This window comes from Pleurodeles waltl, chromosome 2_1 (assembly GCF_031143425.1).
Source record: "Pleurodeles waltl isolate 20211129_DDA chromosome 2_1, aPleWal1.hap1.20221129, whole genome shotgun sequence".
Classification (NCBI taxonomy): domain Eukaryota; kingdom Metazoa; phylum Chordata; class Amphibia; order Caudata; family Salamandridae; genus Pleurodeles; species Pleurodeles waltl.
Genome location: NC_090438.1, coordinates 457,746,379 through 457,760,157, shown reverse-complemented (window position 1 = coordinate 457,760,157; position 13,779 = coordinate 457,746,379). Strand labels below are relative to the sequence as shown.

Sequence of the window (13,779 nt, the reverse complement as noted above, 5' to 3'; positions counted from 1 at the left end):
GAAAAATGTGTGCAGAGATTTTCGCTCTTCTGGCCCGAATATTAAATTACACGCCCTTTGTCGACAATACAAAACAAAACTAATTTCCATCCTCCCTGCTGAAAACTAATTTTTGGTGTTCATATTTTAAAACATATATTTTGCACAAAAAATGTAAAGTTGTTTTCAAAGAGTCACTCTTGTGCATGTACGTACGTTTTCATGCAATAAATACCCCAAAGTGTGTTTTTTGTCGAAACGCTTTTGCCAAAATTTTTGTGAGAAAATGCTTAATATGAGCCGGTGGTTGCAAATGGAGACCAACGGCACTCACTCATTTTTGGGGCCCAGCACTTATTTTTCCTCATCAGAAATTTACCGAGAGTAAGAGAGGGAAAACACACAAAGGGGAAAGAAGGAGGAAGAAAAGGACTGAAAAAAACATCAAGAAGGGAGAAAGTAGGAACCTGCAAGAGTGAGATAAAGGGGCAGGGAGTGTTTGGTAGAGGATTAAAGAGGCATGAGGTAGTTTCAAGATGAGGTACCTACCCTTGGTATTCGGAACACTGGCATGTAATAGTGCTGGCCACGCGCCTCTGTGCAGAGCATTGGACACCGGAACGCATTCTTTTACAAATTAAGCTCTGCTGGGAGGCATATGGTATGCAGTTCACTTTTCTTTGTTCTGTTCGCCAGAGTATTGGAGGGAGACCTCCATCGCTTGTTTTTGTTTTAATTTGTTGCCAGCGTTGTTGTTTGACCTTCTCTTTCTTACTTCACCTTTTCGTAATGCTCTATTTGAGATGTATAAGTGAAGAAAAAAACGATTCTTTGTAATAGCCCAGATTTAGGGTTTGTTTGGTGATTGGATCAAAAGTGAGGCCCTGACTACTAGGATGTGTACTGTGTGCCTGAAAAGGTTACTGTGAAACCTACTTTCAGTTTGTTACTGGTTATTCTTCCAAATTCACTCATTTACCGCCATCATAAAATGCAAAAACATTTAGGGCCAGATATACTCTTCCCAATCTCAAACCAAGGATGTGCACTTTTCACACCAACTAGTTTGCGCATGTGAATGCAGTTTGTGATGTGCACTATGTACTAATAGGTTGGATCCAGAATTGTTGGAAACAACCTACTTAATGAATATTAATCAGGCAGATCACAACTTGTGACCCATGGTGATTGGCTACAAATACAGGAATGGAGGCCTGAAAGGCACAACCAATCTATGTTCCTGCATTTGCTTGCCTAAAGGGGAATCAGTTGTCCTTAAAAAGCAGCCCATGTTAATTAAAGGGACAAGTGCTGCTTTAAAAAATGCAGTTCAGAAAGACTTAGAGGGAAATAGACAGTGGTCTGCTTCCCTTCAGGCCACCAGCACTATTGCCAAAGAGGAAACTATCTCAAGGGGGTTAGCCTCCTCCTCGTAAATCAGTTCTCACTCCAGTTTCAAGTCGGTAGCGGACCAAACCATTAATACATGTCTTCCCGAACAGCAAACAGCAGGACTAGGTTTTGATTCAGAAAGTGTTGGAAAATCCGATTTACGAGCCAGAATTTTTTTTCTGACGTATAAAGACTTCTGAACATTATAAAAACACTATTGTGGTATTGATTTTATACTGGTAGTAATTTTGTAAATCACAAAGTTTGTGATTGCAAAAGGTATGTGTAATCTTCCCTTTGGGGTTTTTCAGTTCTGAAGAGAAGTACTTCTATGGGTTGTGTTAAAAATAAAATATGTTGGAGATAAAAAATGTGTACATTCAGGAACACTTTGCCAAACATTATTAAGGAGACAGGGGTGTTTAGTGTATCAATAGCTGCTTGCTCAACAAGGCAACAATTGAAATTTTGATTAACCAAACGCAACTTCTTTGAGCAAATATTTATACTTCTTTATAACATTTATTCACCCGACCTTGCTCAACACTTAGATATGGGTATAACTGCTCAATTTCAGTGTTTTAAGGAGAGATAATAATTGGATCATAAACCCCGACTGTTCAAATAGAGACACAGGCTGCACTAAAGCTCAACTTGAGCAATAAGGCCTGCACCAGGAAGAGATATAGAAAAAAAGAAATACCTAATCTCACTTCTGAACTATCGAACCAACGATGATTGTTTCTATCACTTCCTTAAAGTACATTGCTCACAACACAAAAAACATGACATTAAATATGGCACACCTATCATTGCCAAAAATTAATGTAAACGAGCTCATTCAAACAAGCTTATTTTTTTTTAATCTTTACAATGTAAAATCACATTGGACTGTATATATTAAACTAAAATGTGTTTTTTGACATACACGACTCTGTCGGTCTTGATACGGAAGCTAAACAAAAATGAACACACAACAGTGCAACTAACACCAATGTACATGTAGACATATAAAACCTAACATTCAAGTATCAATTTTACATTTTTCTTTCATTAATATAGACAAATATTGTTAATATTACAATACATTAAAACCCAAGGCTTGTTTGCAAAGTAACAACCTGCCACCATCATGGACAAACAAGTGACCAATACGTTGAATACCTTGTCAATTACACACAAACTGATTCCTCTTTGCAAGTGAGAGAAAAGTCCACATTTGTAAAATCTGCATCGACTGACGTACAGGTAGCAGATTTACAGACATGCCTTCTGGAGAGGCATCAGTGTGACTAGTGCTGCCTAAAGGAGCTCACAATGATCATAGGCGCAATACCAAGCAGAATGACCATTTCTTCTTACCAGTCCAGGTCATCACCAGTGTCTATGCTGTTTTAGATACGGATCTATACAACCCCTCCTTTACAGACTTTAACCCGAACAAAGTCAACTTTGTCAATCGGCCTTCTGATGGAAATTGAATATCAAATGTATTCGGTTATTTTTACATTCATGGGTTACTCTAAAGACATGGAAGACCCTCAGATCGAAAAAAACACAAAAGCATGGCCATTGCTAAAGTCTTTCTTTGCTTGCCAGGATTGAGGTGGATGGTCCCTTTGGCACAGCCAGTGAAGATGTTTTCCAGTACGAAGTCAGCATGTTGGTTGGAGCAGGGATTGGGGTCACACCTTTTGCCTCGATTCTGAAGTCCATCTGGTACAAATTCCAACAAAGCGATCAGAACCTCAAAACAAAAAAGGTATGCAGGTCTTCATGATTGTTTTATTTGATGGTATTTCTGATTTCGTTCTGTAGTACACGTCATTGTGATAGTCATGTCAGGTTCAACACAGTAAGACAACAAAATTAGTCATCTCACACTTTTATTTGAAGTCAACATGTGAGCCTTAGTCTCCAGTACTTATAGCCAAACTAACCCATTAGAATATGCCCATATTTACTAGTGCTGTACAGTCTTATCTTGGAAAATGGACTAACCACTTTATTTGGATCTATCATTTTGACTGGGTCATTTCAAAAGTTGGCCACTAAAGTTGAAGTTATGCCTGGAGAGCATGTTACTGATTCAGGGACAGTCCATGTGAAGTTTAGTCTCTCTCTTTGCCTAAGTACTAAGGGCCATAGTTATGGCCAAGTCACTCTGAGCAGTGCAGCAGCTCACCTTGCGGCGCTGCACGGCATAACAGGGAAAGGGCAGGAATGCCCCATATTTCAGGCAATAGGGCACATTCCTGTCCCTTCTCCTGCTCTTGCACACAATGTAGAAGTACTTTTGTGCAGGAAGGGTCCTTCTTTCTGCACACAAACAATCCACTGAGGCTTTTTATTCTTTCTGTGTTTGCTGCAGAATGCAGCACACAGACAAAAAAGGAAAAAACGAGTAGAAATAAATATATTTTTATCCTCATTAGTCCTCACCTGGGGAGGCGTATCTTTTTGGTGCATTCCCAGGTTTACCTGTTCTTGTAAATTTGGGAATCTATGGATGTTGCATGGGAACACCCACGCAACACCTATGGAAATGCCTCCCTGGTGCAGAGTAATGCTACATGGTGATTTGCGCTATGTTACATTACTCCATATTTATGAAATCACACAGGGCCACGTAAAGTGGCCTTGCGTGGCTTCATGAATCTCAGTTTTTATTTGCGCTGTGCTTGCACCACATTGTGAGCAATAGTTATGTTAATAAAAGAGCTTGCAGATGACCTATACCTCAGGCAGTCTTTCATGCCAATATCGCACGTGCAACCCTTTTTTTAGTCCTTGCTGCTGGAGGATGTACACAAGTCAACATCCCAAAGCACACATGGACTGAAAATTCACAGAGCTTAAAGTCATAGTTTTATAAAACAAAAACCTCAGGCAGGTTAAGTAGACATCAGAAGGGCACTGTTGGGTGTTTGTTGTGGTATCACCTTTGGCTTCTTTCTATTGCATCTTTTGCTTAGTGTCTATAAAACATACCACACCTTTTCTATTCCAGTCTTATGTTGCTGACACACCCAGATGTGTCTTAATCTTTTTATGTGTTTTGGTTATTTATTGTCAAAGTCTGTGGTTGTCTGTCGAACACCTGGAGGTGTGGATGGAGTGGGCTAAGACGAGATGAACATTAAACATGGGTCTTCCAAAACTCTTCCAACATATAAAAATCACGACAAATTCCTATGAACATATTAAGCACAATTTACCTTCTGTTCTTAATGAATTCACAGGAGAGACCTCATTAACTGCAATTGGAAAACTTAAATCACTCACTCTGCAAGCATGCTCAGTTCAATATAAGACAGCCATCCACAACTTCTCTAGCTTCTGCCGAATTTTCTCATTACCTTAAGAGTGTGCTACCCTGCTTAGCTTGTGTGTTAGCTTTTCAAGAGTGTGATGATTTTACATTAAAAAAAATCATTTCTATGTACTTTTGGTACCTTTACATCGGTCTTGAAACTACTAGCATACAAAAAATATGAAAAATACTTACATAAGTGGAGTCGCACGTGTTGGGTTTTGGAGAGGTTTTGACAAAGGGGCAGATTTATCAAGGCACATAAAACAGTGCAGTCTTGATATGGTATTTACTCTTCAGCACAAATGTTTTTTACACTGGAAGTTTGCCCTTTTTGTAGCACTTTGTGGTACATTGTGTCAAGGATGCATTCCCTAGGTGGCCTTTGGGCGTTTTAACTCTACTGCCCATGGTTTTGGTGCAAAGGCAGATCTAGAAAGCTTGATGGACCTGGCTTTGAGTTAAAATATATATAAAACACCTCCTTGAGGCAGGCACAAGCCAGATGTATTTTTTTTGTTTCTTCTAACATTACAAACATTGAGGCCCATATTTATACTTTTTGACGCAAAACTGCGCTAACGCAGTTTTGCGTCAAAAAAATTAGCGCCAGCTAACGCCATTCTGAAGCGCCATGCGGGCGCCGTATTTATTGAATGACGTTAGCCGGCGTTAGCCGGCGGCGCCGTCTGGTGTGCGTTAAAAAAAACGACATACACCAAGCAGCGCCGGCGTAGGGGAAAATGGAGCTTGGGCGTCAAGAAATGGGGCAAGTCAGGTTGAGGCAATTTTTTCACCTCAACCCGATTTGCGCCATTTTTTTTCACTCCCAACCCCCATAGAAATGACTCCTGTCTTAGCAAAGACAGGAGTCATGCTCCCTTGCCCAATAGCCATGCCCAGGGGACTTCTGTCCCCTGGGCATGGTCATTGGGCATAGTGGCATGTAGGGGGGCACAAATCAGGCCCCCCTATGCCACAAAAAAAAACAAAAAAAAAAAACACTTACCTGAACTTACCTTAATGTCCCTGGGATGGGTCCCTCCAGCCTTGGGTGTCTTCCTGGGGTGGGCAAGGGTGACAGGGGGTGTCCCTGGGGGCATGGGAGGGCACCTCTGGGCTCCTTCAGAGCCCACAGGTCCCTTAACGCCTGCCTTTTGCAGGCGCTAAAAAACGGCGCAAAAGCGGCCATACGTAATTTTTTTTGAGCCGCCCACTCCCGGGCGTGAATTTTGCCCGGGAGTATAAATCCGACGCACATGCCTCGGAGTCGATTTTTTTAGACGTGAACGCCTACCTTGCATCTCATTAACGCAAAGTAGGTGTCCACGCTAAAAAATGACGCAAACTCCATGGACTTTGGCGCTAGACGCGTCTAACGCCAAAGTATAAATATGGAGTTAGTTTTGCGTCGAAATTGCGTCAAAAAAAACGACGCAATTCCGGCGCAAACGGAGTATAAATATGCCCCTGAATGTGACCCAGACCTTAAAGTACAACTACAGTGTGGAAATATTTTTAATAAATGTACAAGCATAGGATTTTGTACTGGAGGTGTATCTACCAGTGAAAAACCCATTCTAGACAACATGCACATGCATAGCTTTCTTCTGTGGTGCAAAGGAGTGCGTGTGGTGCTAGGCAGCCGTAAAGGACGCCAGTATAGGAAAAGAGAGCTCATGGTTGCTGTCTGGCCATGTTTCTTTGTAAGCCTTCCCCAAACTTCAGAAACTTGCCATTCAGGTAGCATGTGAATGTTCTGCATCAATCGTGCAACGTAGCCTACTTTGACTAGCTATTGAAACATGTTTTTTGGTTCTTACTTGTTGCATCTTTCTTTTGTTTGTCTCCATAACTGGACCACAGATTTACTTCTACTGGATCTGCAGAGAGACAGGCGCCTTCGCTTGGTTTGCTGACCTGCTCGCCTCCCTGGAGGAAGAGATGGACTCGTCCGGCAAAGCGGGCTTTCTAAACTATAGACTCTTCCTCACCAGCTGGGACAACAACCTTGTGAGTCACCCCTTTGTGCGCTGAAAAAGGCGTAACGGAAGTAGATGAACAAGAGATATCAGCAGAACCAGTTTCCAAGTCCTTAAATTCTCAGGCACCTAATCTCCTGTTCAAATATTACCAAAAGTTACTTATAAAGAAAGGAATGCCACTTCATTGAGTTCTGTGAGATGGGTGTTGAGTCACAAACTGATAATAAATCACTGTTTAAATGCCTTTTACATAAACGCTCGGTGACTTGACTGTCCTCTTTGCTTCTAGGCCGGACATGCCGTAATCAACTTTGACGACGCCACAGACGCAGTCACAGGCCTCAAGCAGAAAACCTCCTACGGCCGGCCTGCCTGGAACAATGAGTTTGCTGCAGTTGCAGAAGCGCACCCCAGGTGAGCCTGCCATCTACTGGCCGTGGACACTTGCTGTGTCCTGGCAGCCACTGGCTTCGGTCTCTGCCTCCTTACATGGCCCTCATTGGTTTCGGTCTCTGTCTCCTTACATGGCCCTTGTGCCTCCTTAAATGGCCCTCGCTGGTTTCGGTCTCTGCCTTCTTACATGGCCCTCACTGGTTTCGGTCTCTGCCTCCTTACTTGGCCCTCACTGGTTTCGTTACTCATGGAGAGAGGAAGAGGGAGGAGGGGGGATAAATATGGAGGAACACTCCGTACTTAGCTCCCTATAATTCAAAATACACACGAAAGTACGGGGTTCTCTAAAAGAGGACGTCGCGGATATTAGCGTAGCCCTGGGTTGTATGTATTCCTATTTGGAAGGGTAAAGTGAGTGGAATGTCAGTTGAAAATTGCCGAGTACATATACGGAGAGGAACAACGGGGGGTGGGAAGAAAGGGATTTCCTTTTACGGACTAGGTGGTCTCACACACTATATAGTGTCATGCTTCATCATTTGACCACCTAGACCCACCCAGGTAGGACAGTGCCACCTGGGCGGACTCAACCTCACTGTTAAAGGAACAGGAGGGAGTGCGTAAATAAACTTGTTTCTGGAAAGATCGGGATCCAGCTAATCTACTGAAAAAACTAAAAACACCTAAGCAGACACCTGTGAAGAGCAACAAATTTAATGGTGGTGTCTGACTGGTGTAGTTAAAAAGGGGGGTTGGGACAACAGATAATTTGTACCAGTTTCAATTTGAAAAAACAATAAAACATTATTTCCCAGCAAGAGGCGGGATTTTAATTAAAAAACAGATGCCTTAGCTCAGAGGCACATCAGTGCCTATCACTTAGTGCTTAGCAAGTTATCTTGGACATATTCTGAAAATGGTAGCACTTCCCAATTGCTAACAAAAGCCATATGAGGATGAAGATGTGACACATATCTGTTTCCATTAGCTGAGCCCGACTGGCAGGCCAATGGGAAATTGTATTCTTAGCGGAAACGCTCCAGATCAATAAATCAATCACTTTTTGCAAAGTGCAGCTACTCACCCATGAGGGTCTCAAGGCGCTGGGGGAGGGGAGAGGGGGTGGTGTTTGAAGGGGGGAGGAGAGAGGCCTCATCCGTGCGGATTTCTGAATTCTTCTCCAGAGCGCATTGGATACCATTTGCACTCCTAAAATATGTCTCGCTTGCCTCTGATTTGTAGGCCTGGCACACACTCATTCCAGAATTAGCAAACTAACTTTCTCTTAATGTGCAACACTTCTTTGTCTCAGTGCTAAAAAAAATTCTTGTTTACTTGTCGAATCCTTGGGCTGATGTCCTCCCTATTTTGAACTATTTGTCTGTTTCTTATTTCCTTCACTGTACTAATGTAAACTACTAGAGCAAGTAATGTAGTAACACCGTGATCTCAAAGGTATGGTCACCTGGAGAATTTTACCATAGTAGAAAAATTAGAATTTGTTTGCACCATCTACCACAGCCATCTTTACCATCAGTGGCCGCTATTTCCTAGCATGTGCCTGCAAGCTACGCCTGTTACTTCCATCCCTACTTTGTTGTTCATTTCTGTTTTACAAAGACCATCCTTCACAGCTCCTGCCAGAGCGTAAGTGATTTCACTAGCTACAGACACATTTGTGTGGTAACTATAAGGATTTCTAATGAAGATCTCTATACACAAAGGGGCAGATTTACTTATATCTACAAATATATAGGGATCTTCAGCTCTCTCCCAGAGCTGGCATACTTGTGTCTACTTAACTCCAATGCAGGCACCCTTGTGCCATGGAAAAAGGGTGCCTCCATTACAGGCAGGATTGTTTTGTGCAATATGGAATACTTTCCTGCACAAAAGCAATCAAAAAAGGTATTTTCCTCTTTCTATGTACGAAGACGCAGTGAGGAGAAATACATATTTCTCATTGTTACACCTCTCTGTGGTAGGTATACTGATTTCACACAATTCCAGCTTTACAAAGCCTTGTAAATCTGAAATTGCATGGAATCCATGGATGGCACACTCATGTGTCCCATGGAACGCCTACCACTAAGAAATGCAAACCAGTGTAGACCGCTGCATTGCTTTACATTTCTGTACAAAACCACGCAAGGCCATGCAAATCAAGCCTTCCTTGGCTTTCTAAATTCCAAATAAGTCTTTTCGTTCCTTGCTCACCTCTGGGGTGACACACATTGTTAGTATATATGGGCCAAACTTCTGTGTAAGCACATCAAACACACAAACACATTCTGCGGTAGCATGCCATTGAATACTAGGCAATGCATAGGAAAATGTGACAACCTGGTGGTTTAATCATATCAGGATAGAAACTAGAGCTGACAGAGGGTTATCAGGGGCCAGATTTACTAAACTTTGGGGCAACCCAGCAATAGAAGTTGCTGCACTGCATTCTATGTAAGGGAGAAGGCACAAATGCAAAATGTCTACTAAGATATGGCGCAGTTCTGTTCTGTTGTACTGCTGGCGCACCTCTGGCTGCCTAGTGCCAAAGCAAAAACCCTTGCTGCATGAAGCAAGAGTGCCTGCGATGTTGTCAGAATAGCTTTTGTGCAGGAAGGGAAACCTTCATGCACAAAACCTATTCTTTGAGGATTTTTCCTTTTGTATGTGTGCTTCAGAAAGCACCACCCATGTAAAGAGAAAGTAACAAAGAGAAATAAAAATGTTTCTCCTTGTTACTCCAGCGGCGGGTAGACACACCATATTGGCACAAATTCATATTAACTGACGAAATGAATTTGTGTCAGAGTACATCAGTGGATGCAAGCGAACACCCACGCTCCACCGATGTAACGCCTCCCAGATGGAAAGGTAAACCAAGGCAGTGGTAAGTGCGTCGATCTGTACTTTTGTGATAAAATCCAACACACAGACATGTGAATCTTGATTTGCGTGGCTTGGTAAGTCCCAACATGGATTTTAAAAAGAGGTGCAACTCTGATGCAAAATCTTAGTAAATTTTGTCCTAGATATCCAGGAGAAGCAAAGCATATCATGAGAGTTGAAGCACAATGAATTACATAAAATACCTCATGAAACTAGTAATCCTTGAAGTTACACAAATACTGTTGCCTTCAACAAAACACAATACAATGGACTTCATGAAATATGTTGACTGTATTCACATCTATGGGAAAGGTTGTGACTAAAATGGTAACAAAGCAAATAGAGCCACTTTTTTTTTATAACAAAAGCTCATCATTGCTAGGAAAAAAGCTAGCTATGGATTTCAGTTCACCAAAATTCCAGGCGTAGTGAAAGAGTCATCTCACGCTCTTTGTGACATGCTTCACCCCTAACACCCTCCTATTTGCTGTTTAATGGGCAGTGAAGTGGCATGGAATGGCAAGCACTGCAAGTAAACAGGGCTCTTGAAACGCTGGTTCCTATCTGTTTCCGGCACTGCCTTCTTCAGTGCTCAGATCAGGCATGGAAAAGACAGTGCCAAGGATAACAGTGGAGTAGCCAGGGCTAGCGCTGTTACCCTTGGCTTCCTCTAACTGACATAGATGGATCCAGCATATTTACGTCTGAAGTATGAAGGACCATGTATTATCAATTGTCTGTGCTCTTGTCTCACCAGTGATTCGCCTCTTCTTTTGCAGATCGGTGGTGGGTGTATTCCTTTGTGGTCCAACAGCTTTGGCAAAGACCCTGCAGACAGCTTGTCACCAACATTCGAGCATCGACCCTAGAAAGGTCCAGTTTTACTTCAACAAAGAGAACTTTTAAGGGGTACAGCCAAGTTCAAGACTTTCGGATGATTTGCTAAGAAAGCTTGAATGTCATGGCCCTCCACCTATATTTCAGTGCCAAGCGTTTGAAACGAAATTGTAACTCCAGGAAATGCAAGGATTTATTTCTGAACAAAGCTGAAAAGCAATTCGTCCTCTCTTCACCTTAGGACTTGAACAACATTGATAACAAAAGTTGTCTACTTTCTTCCTGTTAGTGGATGGCAGAATTCTCTTAAGGAACATGGCAGCAGAGACACTCTGCTTCTCAACTACTGAAAAAATGCTGTAACCCAGTGTAAGTACAAAAGGGAGTGATATCTGTTTACACTGCCTCATTAACCCTTGATGGCATGTGAGAGTGGACACAAGAGCCAACTGGATAAAGATGTGTGAAGTCAATAAAGGCGCGTTTCAAATGGCGGCTCCAAGTACAGCTATGGGAGTGCAGTCTGTGGCTCTCATAATGAATGTCAGGTTTTAGAACTCCAATTACTAAATTATATTTCCCTGTGCTCACTCATCAGCATCCTAGGAGAAAAAGCATGACAATTTCGGATGCTCCATCAAAATAAGGAAGACCGTCTTATGCTGCTGAGGCGACCTTGGAGAGCCATATTTCAACGGAGAAGGCCTGGCTTGCTGCAGAAGAAAGTGTGAATGTGGGATCATCCAGCCAGTGTTTGTAACCTCACAGTTTGGGGCAGACCATGTAAAACCAGCGAGATTTAAAGAGTGCACTGTAGAAACTGTGCTGTCCCGCTGCGCTTAGATATAGGGTTTATTAAATTTCCTGTTCAAGTTTTGATTCCATTCATGAATCTTGTTCTCCTTGATCTCATTTTCTCCACCTCTCTTTCCTTTCTAAGGCCTCTAGTTCAACTCTCCGTCCCCTTTGACTCCTACACGCTCGTATTTCCACCCTTCCTTCTTTTTTTCTCTCAAAGTCTATCCTTTTCTTAATAATATAATTGATCGGGCTTGACTGAGACAGGATGGTCACAGTGTTATGAAAGGATCACTCTAATGGCTGATCACGAATCAGCAGAGTATGGAAGGTCACCTTGCAACATTGTGAATGATGTTTGAGATTAACCCATTGTACCAATGGATTATTGAGAGGAAGGCAATGTCGTTGTTAATATTCGCCTTAAGACATCCCACTGCTGTGCAGTGACAATATATATGTCGGAATACGTGTACCACCAGTCCTGTTCTGTAGAGGTTTAGTGAGGAAAGCACATGTTCTCACCTTTTAAATAAAATGTGTATACTCAAGTGTGCTTTATTGTAATTAGCATACTCTAAGTGGTGTGCCTTCCCACTCAAAGTTTTGTATGCTGAACTTTACTTACTCCGATTTAGCTTGTATTCCATTTAGTCTTAACATATGGGCATATGGTTCATGGTATGTTCTTCTTTTGTGTTGTGTGCCCCTATATTTCTCTAATTAAATTTTTATTAAAGTACTCCTGCGACACCATGTTTTTGAATTTTAAACAATGTTACCGTCATCAAGATCTGTCCCTTATAACATTACAAAAAAGATTACCTTTTTCCAATGTGACAGCATTTTTGAAAGAGCAGGGGGTAAGATACAAATGGTGCAACCCCTTAAACTTCACATTGAAATGGAAGGATCAGTTGTGGTTCACAAAGTCCTTTTCTGGAGCACATGATACTGGGACTTGAGACAGACTATGGCCCATATTTATACTTTTTGACGCAAATCAGCGATTGGGCAGATTTGCATCAAAAAGTTTACCGCCGACTAACGCCATTCAACGCGCCAGCCGGGTGCCTTATTTATGGAATGACGTTAACCGGCGATGCGGCCTGGTTAGCGTCAAAGTAAATTACTCTAACCGGGCAGCGGAGGTGAAGGGAAGACTGGGGGGGGTGTGCCAAAGAATGGTGCAAGTCAGGTTAGAGTAAAAAACATTGGCGCTAACCTGACTGGCACCGTTTTTTGACGGACAACTCTAAGCAAAGACAGGAGTCATGTCCCCCTGCCCAATAGCCATGCCCAGGGGACATTCCCCTGGGAATGGCCATTGGGCACAGTGGCATGTAAGGGGCCCCAAGTTAGGCCCCCCATGCCACTTAAAAAATATATATATATATATACTTACCTGCACTCACCATGGATGGGTCCCCCCCATCCATGGGTGTCCTCTTGGAGTGGGCGAGGGTGGCAGGGGGTTTCCCAGGGTGCAGGGAAGGGCACATGTGGACTGCTTCCATGGTCTCCCACCATGGAAATGAGTCCACTGGTCCCTTAAAGCCTGCCCTGACCCAGTTGTTAAAAAACAGCGCATATCCGGCTGGGCGCCATGTTTTAAGGCCTGCCTCCTCCTGTGCATCATTTTGATGCCGGAGGATAAATAAGGCGCACATGCCTTAGAGTCATTTTTTGCACGGGAACGCCTATCTTGCATGTCATTAGTGCAAGGTAGGTTTTCACGTACAAAAAATGACTCAAACTCCATAAATTTGGCGCTAAACAGGTCAAGCGCCAAAGTATACATATGGTGTTAAGTTTGTGCCAAATCAAAATAAATGATGCAATCCGGCACAAATAGAGTATAAATATGGGCCTTAGAGACAATGGCCAGACCTGGTCAGATGGAGAATATTACCTCGAGGCAGGGGTGCAACTAGACCTGGCTTTTTGGGAGGCTAACTCTTCCAGTCAGTGGGACAGGACAAGCATTTCAAGAATGTAGGCAGAGCCAATATAAGGGAAAGAAGTGCCAAACTGCAGATTAAACGTTTGGACAAAGACCATCTTATTATGATTGACAGACTGGAGTCCATATATATACCTAGATTCCTCACTTGGGCTCAATTATTTGGTGTCAGGCCTCCTTGCTGATGCCATATTGCTGATGGATGGTATTTGATCCATTTACTGCATATG

General features: G+C 42.6%; 1 protein-coding gene across 1 annotated transcript in view; it reads left to right on the top strand.

Annotated features, from left to right (window-relative positions):
* The window catches only part of NOX1 (NADPH oxidase 1), a 74,150-nt gene extending 61,822 nt beyond the window's left edge, over positions 1–12,328 (top strand). Inside the window, exons 10-13 of the mRNA XM_069213282.1 lie at positions 2,971–3,133; positions 6,551–6,697; positions 6,959–7,083; positions 10,731–12,328. Of these exons, the coding sequence (XP_069069383.1) occupies positions 2,971–3,133; positions 6,551–6,697; positions 6,959–7,083; positions 10,731–10,857 (562 nt within the window). The 3' untranslated portion in view covers positions 10,858–12,328. The remainder of the gene's footprint in view (positions 1–2,970; positions 3,134–6,550; positions 6,698–6,958; positions 7,084–10,730) is intronic.
* Positions 12,329–13,779: the final 1,451 nt, after the last annotated feature.